Here is a 26,012-nt window from a genome sequence, read left to right on the forward strand (position 1 = left end):
GATTGAAGCCTGCCCCACTTGCAAAATAAAACATGCTTACATAAATTACGTTCAGGGCTTAAAATTTCACTGTGTCAACAAATGCTCTCCACCAGCAGAGCCAGCTTGCAGTACCTTACACTGTGCATGAACACGCTGTGGCCAAGCTGGCAATCGGTTGCTAGTCTGCCTCTATTGAAATATCTACCCTGACGGAATGGGAAGATGTCAGTCCAGAGCTTAGCAGACACAGTTGGCACCAGTTTCTTTTTTGAAGGTAGCATGAAAGATGCAAGAAGAGCAAAAGGTGGGGGAAGGTGAGGGCGGGGGAAAGAGCTGTATATGAAAGAGTGTGGGGCAAGCTTGGGGAAGCTTGAAATTAATGCATGCTCCAGAGAAGGAAAAAAGTTACAGAAAGGGGGAAAATACACACTGATCAGTACTCCTGGCTGCTGAAATCCCCACGGCGATGAACACTTTATCTCCGTTTCAAATGCCTAACCTTCATTCTCTCAGCCAGACACGTAATTCACATCAAGTCCAAAGAGCTTTAGTCTAACTGCTGACACCATGAGCATATTTCAGTAGTGCACAGATCAATCACTGATCCAAAACAGATGTAGCTAATACACGAGTATACACATGAATAAGAAATGTATAGATTTCTAGGTATCATCTGTGTGGTTTTTTTCCTGTTCCACGTACACATCTGAAGAGTGGAGTCATAAAACCTTATCTTAAACTTATACTAAAGTTAGTCCATTCAAATGAAACACACTATTACATAATCTACGGATGCCTGCAGTTCATTTTTCACCAGTTCATGCTGCAGACTGGTCGTGGTTTTTTCCCCTTCCTCCCTTTATAAACACGCACACACACCCACGCATGCATTTATACTGATTGGTTTTTTTTCATCCCCCTGCAGAGCAGAGCGACAAAAACAGCGCCCTCATTAAACAGGAAATGTTGGCGTTGCAGGCGATGCTCAATACTTTAGACTACAAGAGAAAGGTTAGTGACATGTTTTGTCATTTGTGGTTCGTTTGCTTTCTCCCCTTATTCCCACGTTGAATACTCAAATGCATATGCGTGCCTTTTTTAATTCTCCTCTCAGAAGAATAGACAAATAACAGGAGTTACAAATTGACAAAAGGTTTTGGGTGGATGTGGGTGATTTTGACTAGCAGTTAAGAAATTGGCAATTAGTAATGGCTCAATCAAGGATATGGTTCTGCACAACTTAGAAGGGAGGTGAGGGTATCACTTCACAGGATGTCTCAGGTACTGTGCAAAATGGATAACTTAGTTGGCAATATATACCTTTTAAAGTAAGCAAAAAGTATTCAAAGTAAATGTAATCTAATAATTGAAAGAAAAAAACAAAAACAAAACAATCCACCAATGGTACCTTGCTCTGTTCAGTGACCGAGACTTGCAGATATGACAAATATTCCCTGACCACTTCTTTACTGGCATAGAAAACAGTACGTTTAGGCAATTTGTTTGAGTCATGGGCTTTTTACAGCTAAAAGCAAACAAGGAAGAAAAAAAAAAAAACAGAGCACTGGCTATGATACAAAACAAAAGGAGGACTTTTTGACCTTGACAGTACTTGTAAATGTCAACTTCTTGGAGGTGTTATGCCCACAAAGAATGCAACAATCCCCCTTTTCCCATCCCCAAACCCACAAGTTTTACTGAGGAAGAGTTCATAGAGACTTAGGATTAATGTCAAGTACAATGGGTGATGAATCCAGTCACCTCTAAATCAAAGAGACTACAGCTAAGGGGCTAAATACGGTTACTTTCAAAGTAATTGAAAGAAATGTAATCGGCACTTTGACAATAATTGCTGAATTTTGTGGCTGTTCCCCGTGGTCAGTTTGTGACATCTTTCCTATTTTACAGGAAGTACTCAGTAAAATAGGGCGTGTGATTCATGAAATCGATATGCTTATGAGCAACATGCTGACTGAAGAGCTGCTAGACTGGAAGAGACGGCAGCAGATTGCCTGCATTGGGGGTCCTCTCCATGGCGGGCTTGATCAGCTCCAGAACTGGTAAACTTGCCTTGAGCTTGTGTTTCCACTGAAAACCACAGGAAGTCTGCTGCACATGAAATGATCTTTCCTTTAGATCAGTTACCTCGCAACAGCAGCAAATTCATTAGCAGCTAAGCAAGTAAATAACAAAAATACAATTTGTTTTGGTGGACAACATTTGCTGTCCAGAATTAATAACATTACAGTGAACTACTGAGCCTGAGCCCTGGCAGTCAGTCATTTTTTGGTTTGACAGTTGTTCCAGATACATGATACATACCCTCTTGGGAGTTTTGCTTGAGTAAGAACCGTGCTGAGTGAGTTTGTCACTGAGGACAGTGGGAGTTTTGTCTAGGCAGGACCTGGGTAGGCACTTTATGCTTTGACTCACTAGGTACAACATCACTCCTCCAGACTTCAAATACACAGGAATTGAGTGGCAGTAGTCTCTGAGTAGTAAATTTAAAGGTGACTGTAAATTTAAAAAAAAAAAAAACCAAAACAAAACCAAAAAACCAAACCATAATGCAGACAGAGAATGTCAATGTCCTGGTCATTTCTCTCCCATCAAACTTCTCTTCTGGAGAAGGTGAAGTAAAGAGTAAGAAGAAAAAAGGAGGGAAAACAACTAAGAACTTTTTAGGTTTGAAGAAAAAGTAGTTTTTGCCTTTTTTGTGTAGTTTTTTTTCCACTTAAGTATTTTTTTTCCAATGAAGATGTTAAAAATAGCTAAAGAATGTGATTTTATACACACATACCCTATGAAACTCTTAGCAAACGTGTTTGAATTTGATTTTCCATATTGTTTTTAAATTTCTGAGAAATGCATTTCCTCAGTCTTACTGACTTTTTCATTTTATATAAATGTTATCCTTTTAAAGAGTACATTTTGCAAAAACACTAAGCCGTAGGAAATAAAATTGGCACAAGTCCCCTGCGTGTAAAAGGTCAGAACTGTGTATCTATTTCTTCTAAATTATTACAGACAGTGTTGCATTGCTGTTCATGAGACCTGTTGCGAAAATATTTATCTCTGAAAATAAAGTAGGAAATTTTGCCTGATGTATTTATATACTCCTGTGAACAAAAGATGAATGGACGTGAGTTTGGATAAAGCTAGAAAGCACCAATTGGTACTGATTCTGATTTCCCTAAGCAAGAACTTCAGTGGCCATTATGTTCTAAGCAGCCATGTACATGAAAGATTGCAAACTAATCTTTTGTCTTGCTGTAGTTTTACACTGTTGGCAGAGAGTCTTTTCCAAGTTAGAAGGCAGCTAGAAAAACTGGATGAACTGTTGACCAGACTGACTTACGACGGGGACCCTATCCCAGTGCAAAGACCTCAGCTGCTGGAAAAAGTCAACTTTCTGCTCTACAATCTTTTCCGGAAGTGCGTAAGCCATTCTCAATGCACATAACTTTACCCGAACTGCTACAAATTTATTGGCAACAATAAGACCATATTGTTAAGAAGAAAAAAAAATATATAAAAAAGTTTGATTCTTTGAGGATCTTAAAGACTGAGTTTCCAATATTACAAGTATGTACAGCTGTCACCAAGCTACTACACTCATCTGTAGCAGTTAAGGGATTATGGTCAAGTTCTGACTCTAGTTGAACACACAAAATCCACTTATTTCAGTAGGAGTCATGTACATACAGCTGAGAAAAGGTTGTGGGTTTGGGGTTTTGTTTGTTTGGTTGGTTTGTTTTTGTAAGCAAAGCGACAGGTGCTAATTTGTTCTTTGTCTTTCCTCTTCCCCACCAACACATTCTATTAATATATAAAACATTATCATTTCCTCTTGCCTTTTGTACTGGGTGTACGAGAGATATACCACAAGTGACTATCTGAAAGCAAAACATAGTCAATTGGGGTTTTTGTAAAAAAATGAAAAAAGATAAAATGATTGTTTAATTTCATTGGAGCCAGGCTCAGTGTATTTTCATACTCTGTTCTCTGGTTCTGATAAAAGTCTTCTAGACTTTTATCAGCCTGGAATTTTAGGACTATGGAATTTGTTTTGGTTTGATTTTTAACATATTCCAAATATCTGTCTCTTATGGGAACAATTCAACTGTAAATTAGACCACTGGATGATTTTGAGAACCGAGAGTTGGAATACATACCTGCCACTTCAGCATCTGTAGAGAAATAAATCTCTAAGAGACACCAGCACTTTTTTTCTCCCCTGAACCAATACAGCTGTTTGTTTATGCATATTCCTAACAATCTGTTTCACTACTTTTCACGCAGTTCATTCGTAGTTGAAAGACAGCCCTGCATGCCCACACATCCCCAGAGGCCAATGGTTCTTAAAACGTTAATACAGTTCACTGTTAAATTAAGGTAAGGAAAGGAAATCCGATATAAACTCCTTCATTTGTGTACTGCATTTTATCCTAGGAGAATCTAGAAAGCAAAGCAGACCAACTTGTGGCAGAGATCCTTTTGACTCCAGGGACACTTTCTGGGAGGGGGATAGAAAGGCCCCAGAATCTGTCACTTGTAATAAGTGGCAATAAAGCATAAATCAGTGTGAGGAAGAAAGGCAAATTGTGACCAGAAGTCAGCACCTTCATAGGCCTGCAGGCATTGAATTCTTGTTTTAATGACTTTGCAAACTGAGCAAATAATTATCCACATCATACAAACCAACATCAGAATACTCAGAGCCACTTTTGCACATAGCAAAGAGAAGCATCTGCATTTTGGGGGGCTCTAGTGGTTCAATGACAAGTTCTTTCTCTCCCACTAGCTCCTTGCCTGACTTTGTGAAAAGAGCGAAGATTGGAGAGGAACTCTCATCTCAGTTCCACCCTGCAGCAAAAAGAATGCATGGAGGGTTGGGAGGTGTGGAAAGGGTACATGAAGGAGAGTGCACATACGTCTATGGTGCAGTCACAGATTACAGAAATCCATCTCTTAATTATTACTTCTTTGTTCTCTCTCTAGCCATTCCCCCAAACACATACTAACTTTTCCACATACTTGCAGGGAGGGTAGAACACCTGCTGCTGGAACAGCTCAGCTCCTCTTTCTGAGAATACAACCCTGCAAATCATGATATAATCCTACATACCTAATCTGTTTTCAGATTATAATCATTTCAGATACTTCAGCATGGAGCTACTGGTCTCTAATATTTTCTGGTGATAAATTTATTCTGTTACTATTCACTTCTACATTTTCTGTTTTGAAGGTTGCTAATTAAATTACCAGAGCTGAACTACCAGATCAGAGTGAAAGCAACTATTGACAAGTAAGAAAATTTAAAGTGAAGATATTCTCTCCCTACAGAGAAAACACAGGTTTTTCAATTGCTACTCTATCTGATGTAGAAGTTGCTCTAAAAAGGAAATGAGAAAACAAAGCAAAACAGTTAAAACATCAGGGTAATGCTTTTCTTTTTTTAATGTGGAAGATTTCTTTGTCTTTTTTTTTTTTAAAGAAAAAGCTACTATCAATATTTTCAAATTGGAGACAAGAAGTCCATTTAAGATTTGTTTCAAGACTTGGACAAAATTCATCAGTCTGAAATAGTAGCATCAGGCAAAACCTTTACATCAAACCGTATTGCATTTATGGGATAGTTAGCTTTGAAATACCCCTTATCTCTGCTTGCCTTAATAGGCCCAGTATCTTCAATGCAGCTGCTCCAAGGACCACATGAAGCTTGTGCTTAACAAGCTAGTGCTGTAATTAGTAACTATGGCAGCTTACAGAGTTTTATCCCTACCTGAAATTAAGACTGCTACATAAATTCCCTCCTTTCTAAGGTGTTGGTTCTCCTTTGTGTTCCCATTATCTCTTAGAGTAGTCCCAAATGAGCAGGATCCCCAGGTTCTTTGTTTGATTAGAATTTCCTGAGCAAAAAGCATCTCAGAGCCTGTCTATACTACGTTTGTGAAAACAGTGTTAACGCTGCCTGGAGCAGTTCCATTTGAGTTGATGCATCTTCTCTCAGCAAGCTGTATTATTTTGAGCAATACTGAGTACTGTAGAGCAACCTTGGTTACAGATAGGTCACAGCACCCTAGCACAATAAAACACGGGGCCAGAAGACTTGCTGACAAGGTATGATTTCAAAATCAGCAAAGGTGATCCAAGTCCTCACCGCCCAACGTCCCCAGCCACAGGTACTGGACACCTCCCTTCTGGCTCTCGTGCTTCTGCAGGCCTCTAAAAAATGCCTTGACCACATGGACATAGATGTCGGCCCAAAAGAAGGAAGGAAGACCCCCAGTGAGGAAGGAACAGGAGAGAAGCCAGGACTGTTTCTCTCAAAAGCTGCGTACTGTTTGATTTGCTGCTGTGCGCGTATCCCCAGTACACCATGAGCTATCTACACAAGCTTGTATTGCCCCAGAGCACAGGCATACAGGCAATTAGATAGTACTGCAGCTTTGAATACCCGCAGATCACTCCGACGGCAGGCAAAAGGCTGGGTAAAATATAGTACTTGCACCTGGCCAGATGCAAAAGTCTAACTGGACAGTACAAATCTCAGTTCTTTAGTTTAAAAATTGCAGCTGTATTGGTAATACGACTTAACTTTGACAAGGCAAAATCTACTTTCTCAAGATATGTTTCTCAGTACAAGTTTTTCTCAGTACGCATTTACTGATACACAATGTTTCCTCCCTCCTGCCCCTCTTCTGTTTCAGGAATGTTTCAACTGTAAGGTAAGAAAATAAAATATATGTCTTAAATTATCCAATACAATATTATTCAAGAAGCTCAACATGAGCCCGCAATGTGCGCTTGTAGCCCAGAAAGCCAACTGCATCCTGAGCTGCATCAAAAGAAGCATGGGCAGCAGGTCGAGGGAGGGGATTCTCCCCTCTACTCTGCTCTGGTGAGACCCCATGTGGAGTACCGCGTCCGGCATAAGGACACGGAGGGACACAAAGATGATCAGAGGGCTGGAGCACCTCTCCTATAAAGACAGGCTGAGAGAGTTGGGGTTGTTCAGCCTGGAGAAGAGAAGGCTCCGGGGAGACCTTATAGCGGCCTCCCATCCCTAAAGGGGGCCTACAGGAGAGATGGGGAGGGACTCTTTATCAGGGAGTGCAGGGATAGGACAAGGGGTAACAGTTTTAAACTGAAAGAGGGGTGATTTAGATTAGATATTAGGAAGAAATAAAAAGAAAGTGAGGGTGGTGAGACACTGGAACAGGTTGCCCAGAGAAGTTGTGGATGCCCCATCCCTGGAAGTGTTCAAGGCCAGGCTGGATGGGGCTTTGAGCAGCCTGGTCTAGTGGGAGGTGTCCCCGCCTGTGGCAGGGGGGTTGGAACATGATGATCTTTAAGGTCCCTTCCAACCCAAACCATTCTATTGTTCTATGATTCTATGATAAGTGTAATGTCCTCCATAGTAATCGTAGATTCGTTCTGTGTGGAACACACGTAAAAGCAATGAACATGGATGAATCTGCAAACGGAAGCCTGTCGGTAGAATTTCGACATTTGGTAAGTCTGACTGGTTTTTTTCCTATCATGTACCTCTGGTAAAGAAATAAAAGATTCTTTTAAAAAAAATACGTAGGGAGAACTGTATTACTGTCAAGTCTATGCTCATTTTCTTAAACAGAAGTTTACTCCTAGAACCTCCTTATCCCATTCCAAAATTTATCTATTCCATAAGACTATATATTTTCACGAAATGACAAAGCAAATCCTAATTAATGCCAGAAAAGACTAATCATACTGAATTACACAGCTTCTCAGAAACTGAGTTTTGTTAAAAAAACCCAAACAAACAAAACAAAAAAACCAAACCAAACCACACCACCGTTGTCTAGGTGAAATACATAATTGAATGCTTTAGATCTGGTTGAAATTAACGCCTGCAATAACTGTCTTTTGAGAGACTATAGTACCGCTTCTTTAACTTCTCTGCTATCCCAGTGAGTCATGCTTTCTGACTAGACTCCCTCACCTATGGGGTTTTTTTCGGCTTAACCACAGATGCAGTGCATCAGTGTGGTTTTGCATAAGGAGATGGAGATTGATGGTCTTTAGTGCTTTTTTCTATTATATACCTTGCAAGCACCCTAATTAACGCTTTGTTACATTAACTTAGTTTCTTAAAAAAAAATCTTTAAAAATATTTAAAAACTATTGACTGAATAGACTTTCCAAGGCATAGCGTCATAGTTCATTTCAGCATATTTGTATATTGTAAATAAACGTTATACTAACAACACCATGGTTACAAATTATGTTCTTTATATGTACTTCTGTCTTTAGTTTCTTTGGCACATAAATATTGTTTTGCTTTATACAGCAACCCAAAGAAATGAAATCAAGTGCTGGAAGCAAAGGAAATGAGGTTTGTGCATTTATTTTACATGTTATTTTTGATTACTCTCACAAGTATTTCAAATTGGATTTTATTTAAATCAAATAGTAACCATATGCTGTTAGAATTTGAAATATATCCTTATGTATCCTTACAATAAGTATAGGACCCAATTATCATCTAATAGTATAATGAGAACTTTTCAGAACGACTCATAGAATTTTTAATTACATGCTTTAAATTTGTACATTAAAAAAAACCACCTTACAATAGAATGTAAGAAGTAAGAATCTGAAAGTATGCGTTGAAACAATTTTTTCTATAGGAACAGTTCTTTAAATGTATATTCATTCTGTTGGCCAAGTTTACAGATGAGGTAAGGGTATAATTATATTTGCACCAAAGTTTGCTTGCCTCACCCAGGACCAAAAGCGTGCTAAATTTACCAACGCTCATCCGAATCCAGTCGTAGGTTCCCCTCTTGTGGTGACACTGTACTATGACATGTTAGCCCTAACAAACCAGCAGGTACTTTGCAGTACCCAGGTTTCAGAGACATGCACATACCACCTAGCATGTATGGTGAAAAGGTATTGCAAATGCTTGCTTCCTAATGGAGGAGCTTAATATCCATACATTCTTGCTTTGTGGAGAACAGAAATCAGAAGTATTAACATCGGCGCTAATCCACACCTCGAACACCATGCCCCTGTATTGTAGAGTGCTCCTTCCATTCCTGCGTTACCCTCCAGCACCACTGACATAGAATCATAGAACGGTTTGGGTTGGAAGGGACCTTAAAGATCATCCAGTTCCAACCCCCTGCCATGGGCAGGGACACCTCCCACTAGACCAGGCTGCTCAAAGCCCCATCCAGCCTGGCCTTGAACACTTCCAGGGATGGGCCTCCACCACCTCTCTGGACAACCTGTTCCAGTGTCTCACCACCCACACAATAAAGAATTTCTTCCTAATACCTAATCTAAAATATATCCTTTTTTTAGTTCAAAACTGTTACCCCTTGTCCTATCCCTACACTCCCTGATAAAAGTCCCTACCCATCTTTCCTGTAAGCCCTGATTAAGTACCGGAAGGCCCCACTGGAAGGCTCTCCTCAGAGCCTTCTCTTCTCCAGGCTGAACAACCCCAACCGTCTCAGCCTGTCTTCATAGGAGAGGTGCCCCTCTGATCATCTTCATGGCCCTCCTCTGGACTTGCTCCAACAGGTCCAAGTCATTCTTATGCTGGGGCTCCAGAGCTGGACTCAGTACTCCAGGTGGGGTCTCACGAGAGCAGACATCCAGCCCACCAGTGCTTCTTCCCCTGCCCACCTCCTCACCGTCTGCACAGCTCTACCCTACATCCTTCTTCTCAGCTCTGGCTTCCTACAAACTGTGATTCTCCTGAGCGTCCTGGCGCTCTCAGACAAAATCAGAATCACAGGCAAGAAAGTTACTGCCTTCATTCATTCACCTTCTGCATCACTGGCAGGAGGGCAAAGGAGCACTGTCCCAGCAGGGGAGAAGGCAGGATGTTCTCATCCAGCAACTGGAGGCAGTAGGCAGGGAGGGGAAAGGCACAAGTACACACAATCTCTAGAGCGGCCATGGACCATCACCATAAATTTAGCATTGCTATTTAACATCAAAAATCTGCAGATAAATCTCTGGCTGAAGCAAGAGTCAGAAGCTTGCAGCCAATGATACAGCCTCTGCCAACACGACCAGAACAATTAATGTCTCTCAAGGTAACTGAAGTCATAAGATACTTCTATGAATGCCACCTACTAACCTAGGAAATAAAATAGGCTATACTGGCTTAAGGTGTCTCCACATCAGTGTAACTTTCTTGCACAGTGGAAGCACTGAGGGTAAAGTTGTATTGGAAAGTTTAAAAAAAAAAAAAAAAAAAAAAAGAATCACTCATATCACAGCCCAAATAGACGTAGTTACACGAGCACAAAAGTTATTACAAATAGTCTTTAAGTAAAAAGCAAAGGTGTGATCAGCATGGAGAATTTTAACCAAAAACATAAAGCAGAAGACATGCTTCACACTGAGTTTCTGAACAGAATTACTTGCAACCTGATTAGCAAGACTGAAACTCAAGGCTCACCTCCCAATTACTTTGCTACTTACAAAGTCATCTCTATCAAGACAAGCAAATGCAAAAATGGAGGTGTAAAAATGTGGGTGCTCTGCTTTTGGTAACATTTTGCTCCCACTTTCACACATTATGCCTTTATAACTCTATAAAACATAGGGCTGTGGAGAATTAGGACAGCTGAACTGTGACATAGTTCACTGCTAACTGATATCCTCAAACAGAGCTTCTCCTTGGTCAAATCACAGTCTGCAAAGTCATTATTAGCATGAACAAGTTTTGTGGTTTTTTTATTAACAGCAACTATAATAATTCAAAAACTTCGATTGTTATAGGATATTTTGTAAACTGAGAGTGTAGTTGCTGAGTATGACTTGCGTCGTAAAAAAAAAGTCTACGTTCTCTGCATTTGACATTTGCCCTTTCGTGTAGATATGCCTTTTTGCTTAGATGATTTTGCCATGAGAAAAATTCAGTTTTTGCAAAATCATGACGAGGGGAGGGGGAAGTTTCAGCAACCCTTTCCAACTTTGTGTCAGCAATACATGTTGAGCTGGATTGATTCTATCTGTATCAAAACATTTGAGCTCATTTGACGGATGAGTATTTAATGTAAAAGCCTTCAGCTCTAAGCTGGGTTTTCCCTTTGCAAGGCAGATTTATTATTCAGATGCCTGAGGATCTCCTGTAGTCTCAGTCCCTCATTTATACAGTATCTTTTGTTGCAATGGCCTGTACATGTCCTGGAGGAGGTGCTCCATGGGAAAGATAAGGCCATGAGGCAATTTCCCAAGGAATCGATTTATTTTACACTGACTGAAAGCAGAGTACTTCAGTAAATGGAATCATTTTGATTTGGGACTTTTGCTTCTTTTTTAAAAAGTCTGACAAAAGAAATATGTGATGGGGAGGGGAAAAACAACAACAAACCAGGAAAAGGACAAACAGATTTTTATACTTAGACTTCTGGGGATGGAAATGTATTTCGAAAGATCTGTTTCCCACGGGGCAGAGATTTGGATCTTTACTGAGCTATGTTGGTTTGTAATCAAAACAAAATGCTTGTACTACAAACTTTAATCAACCAGGACAATCAGATCTTTTTTTTTTCCATCCAAGAAAAGCTTGCTTTTTAGTAACATATTTACTTTGGATTAATGATTTGGGCCTCTACTCCTTCAAGTAGTACTATCTAAGTATACTTACAATAAACCTGTGTTCCCTGATGAGGGCCTACTTGTCATTAAAGCTCTGGGGTTTTGTTTTGTTTCTAGTTTGTCTCTCCTTGAAGTTTAATATCTCTGTTTAAATTGAAATTGTCAATCAGTAAGGAAATTTTAGGAAAAGAAAAGTTGTGGACAATCTTTATCAGAAACAAAAAATAATCCGGTAACTTTTTGTGTGCAAATCTGTGTTTAAAAGCATCATTTTAGAAAAAGTTAAAAGTGTAAAAGTATTGCTTTAACAATGTGAAGGGATTATTTAGATTCACCAGAAAAAAACAGACCAGACTTCTGGACTAATTTAATGTCAAATGTTAACAAACAAATTATTTCCTTCACTTCCTTCTTTTCCTGTTCTACTTACGTATTTGATAAGTGTTTTCTTTCAAGGTTGTGTAATCTCAGCAGTCAGATCACTAAAACAGTGTTAAATGCCAACTGTGTGTTCACAGTTTTATAACCTACTTACTCCCTCAGGGCCCTCACATGGTGACCGAGGAACTCCACTCTATCAGCTTTGAAACCCAGGTCTGCCTGTATGGATTGACTATAAATTTGGAAGTAAGTATTCTAGCCAAATTTTCTAGGACAAGAATAAAAGGCATTTTCCAGCAGCTTATAGAACAACAACTGTGTTGGGCCAGACCACAGGTCCATCTATCCTAGATGGTTACTGTGGTTACTTCAGCAGTAACCATAAGCAAACGCAAGATTTCCAGAACTTTTGGACAGAATCATACGCTTTGGGAAGGAAGAGGGGGCTAAAAAACCCAAAGCATAGCACAGCGCTAACACTCTCCTCGACAGCATTTACATAGCACGTTCATTCTTTCCACCAGACCAGCTCTTTGCCTGTGGTGATGATTTCCAATGTGAGCCAATTACCCAATGCGTGGGCTTCTATTATTTGGTACAATCTGTCAACCAACGATCCTCAGGTAGGTCTTCGGTATGCAAGTACTGACTTTCTGCACTTTCACCTTTCTATTGTTTGGTTACCAAATATAGTAATTGTAAAAAGGCTGTGTTCCCCTCTTAAACTGGCCTTATTTTCTTCACATACACTGTTATCAACATCATACTTTGATGTTGTTCGCTTTATCTTTTGTTCCCTGCCCAGATATAAAGCCATATGCGCGCTCAGCTTTCCTTTTCATAGGCTGAAGTAGTAGTTCTTAATCTAAGGAAACGTGATAGCCCTGCTCCACAACTTTTCAGTTTGATTTGTCCTTTTTGGAGGTGGTTGACCAAAACTGTACATGGCATAAAATAAATCTACTGGTACAATTCAAAACTGTCAGAGTAGGTGAATAGGTGGGTCTGTAATATACTTAAGTGCTGCTTTCCCTCATGCATTTTACAGGAGCTAGTGGTTTCTATGGAGAAGACTATAAGTGTCAAGTAGCACCTTCTAGTGTCTCTAACTGGGAGCAAAAGCAGGATCACTCTATCTCAGACTCCAGCTGGCTCAGCACGCACTTTAGATTCAGTCACTGTTACTGCATTTGCAGATTGTAGAATAGTGCTGGTGCTGTCAGTAGCTCTCAGACTTTCAGTCGTGGTAAGCAGCAGTCACGTAGATGTTTGGAGGAGAGAAAGAGTAAGGTAGTTTACCATGGAGTGTGCCTAAGAATGACAGCAGGCCAGCTAACCAGCTGACTTCATTATCACTCTGCGATATTCCAAAGAGTCTTCTGCACAGTTTTCAGTATGTTCATTACATGTACCGTCCAGAAACCAAAAGAATAACTAAGATAAGCCAAACGATTCAACAACATACGGCTATAAGAGTATGTAACAGTTTGGGATTTCCATGCACCACACGTTATAATGAGAGTATCTACACTTATTGGATAGGCTTTAAGCATATTTTCACTGTCTTAACATACGATACTATGAGAAATATAGCAAGATATTTTATCATCCAAGATGGACGCACAGACTCTTGCTCTTTCTAAGAGTGCTCCCACCTCTTCCCTCCCCTTACAACTCTGCCCAGGTACCCAAGCGGACCTTGCTGCGTTGCTGCATGCGGAAGGGCCAGCACTCGTTTACCCCAGTGTATCCCCCATACACACCTCATTTTTAACACTTCAGGATTCTGATTGAGCACCTGCAGCCTTCTTTTACAGCCTGTAGTGTATTTCATGGTTGCTAACTGTCTAAACAAAGCACTAATTCTGTTGCAGAATTTGTCTTTCTTCAACAATCCCCCTGCTGCCACTTTAAGTCAGCTCTTAGAAGTACTGAGCTGGCAATTTTCATCGTATGTTGGTCGTGGACTCAATTCTGAGCAGCTCAACATGCTGGCAGAAAAACTTATGGGTAAGATTGTAGAAATATAGAGATTTTATTTATTATTTTATTTTATTTTTGAGCTCTTGTATTTGATAGTCACAGGTAATGACTTTAAGCATGACCTCCACTTCCAGAGCTGACTTCAAAAATGCCACAATAACATTTTTTTCTTTAAAGAAAAGCATGCGTCAGCTTATTCTCACCACAAAGTGATTCAACTTCTGAACTTCCAGGCTGCTAAACTGAAGAAAGAGGGCATCAGTCACAATGAACTGTGATGTTATTTTGTTTCTTTAGCAAGTAATTATCTCATGCATCTGAAATCAAAAGGAAGTCTTTTTGCTTGCTTATGGGGTTTGGTTTGGGTTTTGTTTCATTTTAAGTATTCATCCTTTTGAGTCTGTTTAGTTCTGGTACCCATCCTTCACTGGTGACAGGAGGGTGACCCGTAACTTCAGCAAGATGAACTATTGAACACTTGGATCTGACTGTCCCCCAGAAGGGAGAGGCCTTAGGGAAAGCTGGCAGAAGAAAAGAAAGCCTTATCTGTTTCTGGGGAAGAAACAATTCTAAAATATGTTGTGATCTGAAAGAAACTCCAAGCTGAGGGTGTAACGATACCTCTACTGTTGGGAAGAAAAAAAGCATCTGTCAGAGACTGGGGGGAATCTTTACTTTTTGTTGCTTTCAAAGCTGGGAAGTGAAGACTGGTTTCCCTGGATAACAGTCACTTTTCTGATGGTTTCTTGGAGCTTTCTTGTTTAGTGGAGGTAGTGGAGTTGAGAGATGCCATTGTAAATCAGCAAAAATCATAAGAAAGAAAAAATAAATTGTCTTAAAATATGTAAGCTCAAGATAGAGCAAAAGCCAAGAGAAGTAATACTTGGGCTAAAAACTGAAACTGAGCATACAGTGTTGCAGAAACAAAGTCCCAGACTACTTTAGGCAAATATCCTCAAAACTACCACTGTCAGCTGCTTCAAAGTGATACAGAAAAACCGATCTACATCCACTTAGTATGCCCCTCTCATTTCCTCTCCAAGTCTCGATGTACTGTACTCTCCCCCACAACTATACAGATATCAAGCTATATCTATTGCAAAACTTCAGAAAAATAGACTCATTTTTTGTGGTGTTTTGGTTTCTTTTTTTCTCTCAGGACAACAAGTCAGTTATAATGATTATCAGCTATCCTGGGCAAAGTTCTGCAAGGTACGGTTTCCAAAAGTAAAACTAGTCTCTTTTTTCTTTTCACACCCACATGCGTGCCTAACTCTGTCTCTCTGATGCTACTGATAAGATTCCCACTTGACATATCTGGGACTCGTAGCCCAGCACAATCACACTCATTGTAAAAATTTAAATAGGACAATAATATTTCCAGAAGTTTAAAGCTTAGGCTAAGAGATCTACTTAGTTACATTGCTACAGAGATCAGAAACTGTCATTATAGTGTGGCCTGTATATTTCTGTAAATGATCAATAGATTGTGCTATCAAAGCCCACATTTTTCATAAAGCATATAGTAAATTTTTTCACATGCTCAGTTGTAACCTAAATTATTTCAAGTCAGTCGACATATTCAGTAACTTTGATCAGGAACAGAAAAGTTATTGAGAAAGAAGAGTAAACCCATTTTATTCATACTAACTACATTATTTAAACACATATAGGACCTTAGAAGGAAATTCGACTTTCTCATCATCGTTTCTCTCAAAATGTAGTTTCATAACCAGGAAGAAACAATAAATGTGGGTTGTTTTTTTTTTCTTGAAAAGTGAGGCGCTTCCAGTGCATATCTTAAAAATCAATTGGGTTTATGTCAGGCTGAAAGAGAGACATTACTCAAAACAGCGGTTCAAATTTGTCATTCTCGCTTGAACAAACTAGATTATTCTTAAGAAACTGAGACAGCCATGTCATGTGGATGTTGGGTAACAACACTCTCACAATTCTCTTCTCATGTGTGTTGGTTTTGTTTGTGTTTTGTGTTGTGGCTTTTTTTTTTAAACCATTAGGAACATTTGCCTGGAAAGTCTTTTACCTTTTGGGTTTGGCTTGAAGCCATTCTGGACTTAATTAAAAAACACATTCTTCCTCTTTGGATTGATGGGTAAGCAACAAGGAAACAGCTGTATCTTGATCTCTCTCTGCTTTGTCTTTTTCCTTTACTAATCTCAGTTTTAGCTATGCAGAAGAAAATTTGTAAAGAGTTTAATACTTCTGTCTCCCTCTTCCTGTTTATAACTTCCTGAAATTTTTGCCAAAAGGCAACACCATTGAATCTCTTAGAAATGCATGTTTAGATCTGTTTATCAGTTCTGTCAGCGTACAGTCAATCTCATTACGCTTCATAGTACTTTAAGCTCAATGCCATACTCCACATGTAACGCATGTGAAGCTTGTGTCATAGTTTCAAGACATTTTAAAGTTTTGTCACCAGGCTTTGAACACCTATATAAAGTTTGGGCAGATGCATTGCACAGACTTGAGTCTGTATTTTTTTCCAAAAGCAAACCCATGATTTCCTGTTACACTTCAGGTACGTAATGGGATTTGTAAGCAAAGAGAAGGAACGAATTTTGCTCAAAGACAAGACACCAGGAACATTTTTATTAAGATTTAGTGAAAGTAATCTGGGTGGAATTACCTTTACTTGGGTGGATCAGTTAGAAAATGGTAAGTATAATTTTAAAAAAATAACATAAACCTCAAACTCTGCAATACACCTGTAATACAGGAGCCATGTGTTTTTTTGTTTAAAAGTGAAATTCATGTGTATCATGTCTTAGTATGGTTTTGGGTAAGATGCAAATATCATATTTACTGAAACACAAATCAGAACTCTGAAAGTCTACCTCTCAATTCTTTATATTAACTATAAGAGTTCATCAGGAAGTGTACCTGCTTACTGCAGGCTTTAAATGTTTCAACATGTGCAGAAAGTATAACTTGAGAGATACTAACATTGGTACAAACAGGTAAAACCCACACCAGTGTAAACTACAAAAGAAAGCCACAAATATGTTTCAACTGCAGATGTTACCTACCAGTTATCAGTGGCTACGGTGCCTTTGTATTTTTACAGGAGACGTAACATTTCATTCGGTGGAACCCTATAACAAAGGTCGCTTATCTGCACTGCCTTTTGCTGATATACTGCGTGATTACAAAGTTATTATGGCAGACAATGTTCCTGAAAACCCTCTGAAGTATCTGTATCCAGACATTCCCAAAGATAAGGCCTTTGGCAAACACTACAGCTGTCAGCCAAATGAAGGTTGGGTTCCATTTCTCTATTTACCCTTTCTGCAAAGCAGCTGCAAAGTCGAGAGGCAATTTGAGGAATGGGGGCGGGGAAGGGGGAAGGAAGGGAACAGATTAAGATGCCTCCTTTAATCAGCATCTTCAAGAGAACTGTTTTAATGCTTTGTCTACCATTCAGACAGCTTCATTTTGTAAATATATCCCTGGTCTTAGAGGTTACGTTATAGGCGATGACAATAATATTTAAAAGAAGCTAAGAAATAAATCTTAGGGTAGAAAGAGGCAAAAAGAAAAATCCAAAAAAAAAAAAAATAAAAAATAAAAAAAATGGATTTCTTTCCTGACTGATGCATTAGAAAATTCAGTGCTTGGGCATTCAGAGATGAAACTGAAAAATCATCCTGCTTACCGGCTTCACAATTGTGTCACATTGTAGCATGCTGTCTCTCTTATTTCAAGGAAATTCTGTATTTTCCAAACAGCTTTATTCCAGCAGCATAACCCCTGGCAACTGCACTGGAAAATACAAAAAGGCTAGAGAAGAATGGCTCCAAATATGTTCAGGACCATGCTCTTTCTTGTCCAAGTTACAAGTCAGGCCATTTTTAGATTAAACTCACTCTCTCTCAAAAAAGCCCTCAAAGCCTTGATTTTGTTTAGAGATAATAAACTCTCTTCTGGACTTCCAGTATAAAAGGTTACATTTCCATTTGAATTAAAATTCCTACACTACTCAAAAATATTCAGAGGCTACAAATAGTTTTCCTCTTCATTTTACTTCAGTGGACTTTGCCTAATGCGCCAATCCTCTAACAATTTATGTATATGCTTAATTTCATGCAAAAGACAATGCCGAAGCTCTATCTGTAGAGCCAGAGCTCCCCACAAGCATTTGCAGAATGGAAATCTAGAGGCTTAGAAGTACCAAGCTTGTAGAGTTACAGTATATTTGTTTTTGAAGCCCTAATAAGATCTCTTGCATCAGTTGCTGTATTATATTCTGAGATAATGATTCGTATCAAGGGAGCACAGTCAATTACATGACTAAGACTTGACCTCAAAGCCAAACCTTAGGAATTCCCCTCATTTTTATGGCTGCTTATTTAAGCATAAACAGGGACATTTCTTTTTTAATATATTATGGTCCGCAGCACTTAAAGCTGATAATCAATTTCAAATACAATACAATTACTAGGTAATATTTAATTTCTCTAATATTGATTTTTAGTCTCAAAGCCCTCAGATGGAGGAGGCAAGGGTTACGTTCCTTCTGTATTTATCCCAGTCTCCAAAATGTAAGTATGCTTACAGATGTATTACACTTCAAATGTTACTTTTATTACATTTGCATCCTGTTTCAAAGATTTTCCCTGCTTCCCTTCCCCGGTTCAAATAGTCTGGGATAGCAACACATCACATGTTTTTATTTGGCCAAGGACTGCTAAAGACAAGAAAGGAAAGGAAAGAACTTCACTTCTACAGTGCTTTTCCCATCTATGTGGCAAAACATTTGTAAAAATTGAATGCAGACTGTACAGTACTCTGATCTACTCATCTTTCACTGTCTCCTTTTCCTCCCCAGCAGCTGGTATTACAGAGTCAGGTTTATCCACTCTTCCCTTGGTCCTGCCTCCTACATTTTCAAACGTACACCAGGTTGTTGGCATGTGCTTACAGGACCACCACCAACCATGAGTACAGGCTTAACAAACATTCACCATACTTCACTGCTATCCATCAAGTTAGAGGGATTTAAATTGCTTTTAAGATTATTTTTATGGTTGTTGGTTTTGTTTTGTTTTTTTTAAGCTTAAATGATTCTACAGAGCCACATTCTCCATCAGATCTTCTTCCAATGTCTCCAAGCGTCTATGCTGTGCTGAGAGAACACCTGAGTCCCACAGTGATCGAAACTGCCGTATGTTGCAAACTTTTCCATTCATGTTAATACTAAGTAAATAGGACACGTACAACACAGATGCTGTTTATGAAAAGGTTGCTTGTACAATTATGAAAAAATTAGAGTTCTTTCATCACTTGCTGTATTACATTCTGAAACGATGGTGCATCATTTCCTACTCTAAATGGGACAGGACGCTGGAAGCATACTTGGAAGCACTGTGTTGTTTGAAATGATCTGACACACTGCCCAATGAACCATGACTGTCATAATTCAAAGATCCCAGACCTGTTGCACAAACAAAGGCTTAACACTGACAAATACATCATGATTACACTAATTCTGTAGACAGCACAAAAGGCCTTGACTTGCTCAAGAAAGCTGCACAAGGAACATAAAAAATTCTGATTCAGAAAACTTGCACAACTTTTCAGTGCTGCGTGTTTCTACATGGGCTACGAAAGTGAGAAACTAAAAGTCAACTGAAACATTTTTAGAAAATAAAACTAATATTCACTAAGTATATAGAAAGATTAGGAAAATACTGTACCAATGTCCTATTAAAAGTATTTTCCTCTTTTATTTACTGACTAGAAATTGTGTTCTGAATCATCATGGCTTAGAATACTTTGAGCATTGATGTATACCCACTGAGGATTCACCCACAGCAGACTTCTATCAGGAAACACAGCAGTAGTTTGGCTTTAACAGCTTTAAAAGAAAACCTCCTTTTTAAATATTAGTTCTTAGTTTTCTGCATGTTCAATGATTTATGATCTTAAAATGGTTATGTATTTAAAAGTCTGTCAACTCCCCTTCAAATGCCTTTCTGTAAACACTCCCCCTCACCCCAAACCAGAATAAAACTAAACTAGAATCCTGACCATTGACGATTGGAAGCACAGTTAAATTATATATACAAAGAGAGGAGTTTTTTAATATACACCAAGCTGATGATCTGTTCAAAAGCAAAATATCTTTTTTTACTTCTTCACCTTTTTCTGTTGGCACTCATGACAAACTAATCCCTTAGCTAAAATTGAAATAATAGCCTGAATTAAAGTTCTGCATTAAAACCTACCACACCCAATCCGAGACATGTCCACAGTCATTTGTTGTTTTATACGTATGAAAACAGTTCTGACCTAGACTGCATTTGTAAACTATGTATGCATTTGCATTTCCCAAAGTTTCAGCAGCAAAAATACTTTTGTTTATCATCAGGCTCCAAAAGCTTTTGGTTTCTTTTAGCATGCTCAGGAATTCTCAAACCATCTCTGTCCAGATATTCCAAACCAGCTGTGACCATTGCCATCTTTCGGGGTCACAACCGCACAAAAAGAACGTGTTTGGTGATGAATTGGGAGAATCAAATACAATCATGCTGTGGTTTTTAAGGGTACTAGAGAAGCGGTTCAGTGCTGCTAGATGGTACGTGGATTTATGGAGGCTCTTACTAGAAGCGTTTTCAAGTTCTGCTAGAAACTGGGAGAGAAAATACTTTTGAAAGATTTTTAAAGAATTCCTTCCCTCCTTTTTCTATTCTATTTACCTTACTAAATGGAAATGGAAAAAACACGGAGGTTTTTTCTTTATCATTGCAAATTCACACAGCAACCTACCCTGGTGAACAGCTAGCTAAATTCAGAAAGCAGACAATCTGCATTACTAAATCAACACTTTTTTCTCCATGAGATGCCAATAAAAATGCACTGTGAGATGCAGAGAACAAGACTGAAATCTGCAGCAGGACAAACTATCCTATAACTAACTCACTCAGTCTTATGTATAAGATACGTTTTCTGCAGCCTTGCTGAATTCCCTTCTATTTCCCCCCTCTCCAAACTCCCATTCCCATCGGGAAAACAAGACTCCCATGAGAACCCTGCTTTACATATCCATAGGCCACGGGAACCACAAGAGTTCATATGAAATATATATCATTTTTATTGCAACTGTTTCCCAGACAGTGTCTTCTAATGAGCATTCCTGCATTTTGTAAAGAACTAGCAACAGGATCCTCAGATCCTTACCAGTTTGTGTTACATTGTCAAAATGACACTGCAGTGGCCTTGAGCCAGAGAAGGTTTCAGCTGCAGTTAGTTCTAAATGAACAGCAGTAACTGCCATGAGACTAATATTTTCCTTTTTTTCCTTCTAGCTGAGTTCTCCTTACTCAACTGACTGAAGTTCACATACTGGAAAAATTATTAATTGTCTGAACTAATGGGTTAAGGATATGGTGAATGGATTTTTTTGCCATCTTTGTAAATCAGCATTTCCTGGAAACCACTATGATGTTATTCTTGGGCCTCCTTCTGTTATCAATACCATGTAAACCAGGACTCTTCTCCCTAGAGATTAAAAATAGCCTCCTGCAAGTCAGAATTGCTGTCCTCGCTGATAAAAGGCCAAATCCTTTCTGGCTTGGAGGTGAGGTCCAGCAGGGATAAATTTCAATTGCAGAATTAACGTCCATAGAATTGCTGTAAATATGAAAGTATAACAAAAAAATATTTTGCTTCTGAAAACAGCATAGACTGGTAACTAAAGACATTAATGTGTTTGGGGAAGTTAGGATTTATTATGTTAAATAGTTTCTGTTCTATCATCATCTTGTATACCATTGGTTTAGCTTCTATTTTAAAGCAAAGATTCTCATCCCTCTTGAGTTCAAATGTGCCACAGATGTCCAGGGCTTGCTTGCTTTCCAAACATGATCTATCTTCAGCATAGATTTTTATCTGCCACCACAGCAGAAGTTGTGAAAGGAAAGAAGGTAAAGCTGGAAAGAGAAGGGAGTTCCAAAAAGGAAACAGACATAAAACTTGTGGTGTCAAAAAGGCTGTCTCCATTTTGCCACTGGAAGAGAGGGTTAGTAAAACTTCCCTCTCTCACAAAATAGTTGCAGGAGTAAATCTATTTGTGCATGAAGCATTCAGATACTACAGGAAGTATTATCAGAAAGTCTACAAAGAAAAAATCCTAATCTGAGAGAGTTTGGATACTATCTGGTAAACACGCACTGGGAAATACAGTTTTAAAAAATAGTTACTGAAGAGCTGCAGCATTTGCTGACCACTGGGCAATTTATGCTACAAAACAGAATATTACATGCTTGTTAGAGACTCATTTAATAAGCAGAATCACTGTTTTTTGTAAAAATGGTAAATTCCCTTTTAAAAATATTCTTTTTTTTTTTCTTTCAGGCACTGTTTAGTGCTGGGTTTGGGTTGTTTGGTTTTACTGCTTTTACCCCCAACGTTATCCGTAACAGAATAATATTATCTGTTAACAGAATAATAAACAGGCAATTCCAAGGCCTCTGTAGTTCATGTGTGCAGGCTCATTCGAGATTTAATTCTTGTCTACAGAATATGTGGTTAAAGCATGCAAAGTTCTTGAAATATATACAAACGCTTGAGTGTTTGCACCTTACATTCTTCTTATGTAGGTACAAATTAGACACGTGGGATGAAAACATAACCTCCTTGAATCATTAAGACCTGGATTTTACCTTCATTTCTCCTTTTTCATTCACGCCTCTCACCCATACTATTGACATTAGTTGAAAACAAGTAAACAGAAACAGAGTAATGAGATATTTCTGTGATACATGAAAGTAGATTTTAAACAAACGCGTATCTGTTCATTAATCTGAATGATTTAAAGCAAGCTACGGATAAAACATCATTTTGTTTCAGAAAGGACCATGTATAAATAATTTTCCAAAACAACAAGAGGAACTGTGTATATAGTTTGGTAACATCTGTAATTTATATGACCAGCATGAATAAAAACAGATTTTGGCTTAATGTTGGATACCTGGACTTCTGTGTAATTTTTTCAAGATACAACAAAAATAGAGTCTGTCTTTCTTTTTGTTGGTCTCAAGTTTGAACTACAAGCAGTAACACAGACTTCTAAAGCAGCAAACATAATTTCACCTCACATCAGCTATTGTATACCTTTTCATTCTAACCTGTTCTCACAATCTTAATACAAACAAAATGGGGGGCTACCCCCCTTTTGACCATCTATACCTCGTGAGAAATACTATAAAAAAAGTCCAGATATTGTTTTCAAACAGACTTTGCAAGGGGTAGGTTTAACATTTAATTGAAAGGCATATGACTTTAAATCAGCTCACTGTTTTAAAGGAACATTAGAGTAATTTTCTGTAAGATAAATGTATACAGCCCAAGCCTCCTTCAATTTAAAAAGTGATAATTTTGTCCCTATGCCACTATGAGTAAGAATAGGATTCTCTAGTAAAATGATGGGGCCAGGGGTAGAAGAGAAAACCGGGGATGGCTTAAATACTGCCAGAAGCAGCGAAACATCTGCTTTTAAGTACTTTTACTAACTGTGCTTGTGCTTTCACTGTGTTTTGCAGTAGCAAAGTCAAAAATAACAGGGGGAAAAAAAAAATCACAATTGTTCTGTGCTTTGTATCTTGTCATATCACTGTAATGATTCTAATTAAAAAAACGTGAAAACTGTCAGTTACCTTCTACTACGGCTTTTCTTTATAGCCACATTTATATCCACTACTCGGTAGCATTTCATGCCACAAAGTTTACCAAACAGACCTTCTATATACTTGTTTCTTCCATGGACTAAGAATTGGCTCCTCCATCTGAGGAGAGAGGGGGATAAAAAAGATACTGAAAAAGATCCAAGTATTCATGAGAACTGCACCAAAGCCTGGATTTTAATTCTTCTGGTCTTTGTTGACACTTCATACATGAGACAAGAACAAGACTGCGCATGTCCTAGCAAATAAGACTGTGGAAAGAAAGATGACATGAAGGAAAACAAAACCACTTTATCAAAAGATATTCAGCAGGAAGAAAATTCTCTACTGATAAAAAGCCAGAAATGATTCAAGACACGCAGCCGCCTGCAGTTTGTAAGCATTCTTAATGTTTCTGTAACTTTGATGGAAATCTGGGTTAGAATTCATAAACTAACAATGGCAACTGTGTTTGTACAACCCTTTATTACACTCACATGCCCTTCTCCCACGTATGCAATGCGGACGGGTGAGACAACAGCTGCCTTCAAACCTCTGTGCCCCTGCTATTGCCTTTTAGAGCCTGTCTGTCCCTACGTCGGCTGAGTATTTCACCAACAGGAGTTGAAAACCTGGAGATTTTCTTGATGATACGGTGAAAAGTGGGTCGCTTTCTATTGCTTACAGTTCAGAACTACTTTAAACATCTAATGCTTTAAAACCCCGATAAATCGCGACCATGAGGAAAACATGCCGCCACTGCCTGGGCAGGGAGAGCCGGGCCAGGCCTCCATACCAGAGGGGCCGGGTGCCAGCCACCCCCCGAAGGGGCCTCCCCTCGCTTCGGCCGACCGCTCGGGCTGACAGCGAGGGGACCCTGCGGCGGTGGCCGTGCGTGCGGCCAGCCCGGGTGCAGGCCAGGCGGGGCGGGGGGAGGAAGGCCGGGCGGCCGCAGGTTTCACTTTCGCCTTCCCCTCAATCGGCCCTTTCTGGTTCCCCGACGCCTTTCCCCGAAGTCACGTGGGGCGGCTGTTCCTGCCTCGGGGCTCCCCCTCCCGCCGCGCCTGCGCACTAGGGCCGGGAGGGGCGGCGGGTCCCTGAGGCGGCCGCAGGCGGGGACACAGCGGGGCTGGGCACTGGAAAAGGCTCCCACCGCCTTCCCCGTGAGGTGAGGTGAGGGGCGGGGAACGGACGCCCAGGGGCACTGTACCTAAAGCTGTGGCTGCCTCAGGCTAGCCCCGCGCTGGCTAGCTCGCCGTCCGGAGGTCCACTGGGCTGGACGCTTCAGCGCCTTTCCTGCTGGGGCAAGGGGAGTCGCCTCCTAACGGTCTTCGTTCCTGACAGGGTCACCTCCTCCCCTTCCTGCGGGGACACCCTTCTCTTTCACCTGTTACACCTGCTCACACATCCTGCTGCTTAAACAGCTTTTAGCTCCGACAGCCGCACGTCCCCTCGCAGGTTTCCAGCCTTCTCGCACTGCTCTGCTCCCGGCAGAAGCGGGAGGCCCGTCCCCGGGTGCTCACCCTACTTCTGCTTCGCCTGCTCCTGTCAGCACCGCCGCGCTGCCGGGCGGACTTGTCTGAACAGGTGGAACCTCTCTCTACCTCGTACGTGTGGGGCTTCTGCCTGCCAGCCCTGCGGCCCGGGCACCGGCAGAGGGCGGGGGGGGGAGAACGCCGCACCGGGAACCGCCGCGGCCGGGAAAGGGCTATGGGCGGGGCAGCCCGGCGCCCCCGCGCGCCCATTGGCCGAGGCGGCGGGGAGCTGGGCTCTGATTGGCCCGGCGGCCCGCCCGCACTCCCCACCGCCACAGCTCCGCGGGTATTTCCCGGTGCCGGCGGCGGTCGCGGCGCGGAGTCGGAGCGCAGCACTGTCCCACGCGTAAGTGCGGGCGGCGCGGGCGGGGGGGGGCTTTAGTGGCCGCGGCGAAAGCGGGCTGGGGCTGGCAGGGCGGCCCGCCCGGCCTGGGGTGGGAGGGGAAACACGGGGGAGGGCTCTCCGGCCCGCCGAGCCGCGGTGGCAGAGGGAGGCGTGCGAGGTCCCAGGCGGCAGGGACGGCTGTCCCCTGCCCTTTGCTCCCGAGCTGCCGCCGAGTGTTTGGGCGGCGATCACGCGGGAATGGCACGGAGAATGGAACTGTTAGGAAGCGGGAGGGTTGAATACAGTTAGAGTGCAGGGGGGAAGGAGTGGGAGCTCGGCCGTGGGAGACAGCCCCCAGCACGGGTGTTACGGAGGCACACAGACCCGCACAGCTGCAAATAAGGCCCCTTTGCTCCAGAAACGCATATTGGACTGCGATCCTATTGCCCTTACCCAAGGGAAGGCAGAACAGCAAAACGGGCTTTCCATCCTACACACACACACCCGCTTGTC

General features: G+C 40.7%; 2 protein-coding genes across 3 annotated transcripts in view; both read left to right on the forward strand.

Moving 5' to 3' along the window:
* The window catches only part of STAT4 (signal transducer and activator of transcription 4), a 44,524-nt gene extending 21,479 nt beyond the window's left edge, over positions 1–23,045 (forward strand). Inside the window, exons 7-24 of the mRNA XM_063340403.1 lie at positions 908–993; positions 1,891–2,042; positions 3,259–3,417; positions 4,285–4,377; positions 5,231–5,290; positions 6,696–6,713; positions 7,407–7,500; positions 8,318–8,362; positions 12,136–12,219; positions 12,498–12,596; positions 13,848–13,983; positions 15,116–15,168; positions 15,975–16,069; positions 16,499–16,635; positions 17,045–17,236; positions 18,452–18,518; positions 19,033–19,141; positions 21,285–23,045. Coding sequence (XP_063196473.1) covers positions 908–993; positions 1,891–2,042; positions 3,259–3,417; positions 4,285–4,377; positions 5,231–5,290; positions 6,696–6,713; positions 7,407–7,500; positions 8,318–8,362; positions 12,136–12,219; positions 12,498–12,596; positions 13,848–13,983; positions 15,116–15,168; positions 15,975–16,069; positions 16,499–16,635; positions 17,045–17,236; positions 18,452–18,518; positions 19,033–19,141; positions 21,285–21,311 — 1,706 coding nt within the window. The 3' untranslated portion in view covers positions 21,312–23,045. The remainder of the gene's footprint in view (positions 1–907; positions 994–1,890; positions 2,043–3,258; positions 3,418–4,284; positions 4,378–5,230; positions 5,291–6,695; positions 6,714–7,406; positions 7,501–8,317; positions 8,363–12,135; positions 12,220–12,497; positions 12,597–13,847; positions 13,984–15,115; positions 15,169–15,974; positions 16,070–16,498; positions 16,636–17,044; positions 17,237–18,451; positions 18,519–19,032; positions 19,142–21,284) is intronic.
* A 1,654-nt stretch (positions 23,046–24,699) lies between these two features.
* The window catches only part of STAT1 (signal transducer and activator of transcription 1), a 28,078-nt gene continuing 26,765 nt past the window's right edge, over positions 24,700–26,012 (forward strand). The window contains exon 1 of one of the 2 annotated variants that reach the window (XM_063340402.1): positions 24,700–24,807. The gene's annotated coding sequence lies outside the window, so the exon portion shown is untranslated. Of the gene's footprint in view, positions 24,808–25,398; positions 25,521–26,012 lie in introns of those variants that run through there. The other variant, XM_063340401.1, reaches the window with a different exon arrangement.

This window comes from Chroicocephalus ridibundus, chromosome 7 (assembly GCF_963924245.1).
Source record: "Chroicocephalus ridibundus chromosome 7, bChrRid1.1, whole genome shotgun sequence".
Lineage (NCBI taxonomy): Eukaryota > Metazoa > Chordata > Aves > Charadriiformes > Laridae > Chroicocephalus > Chroicocephalus ridibundus.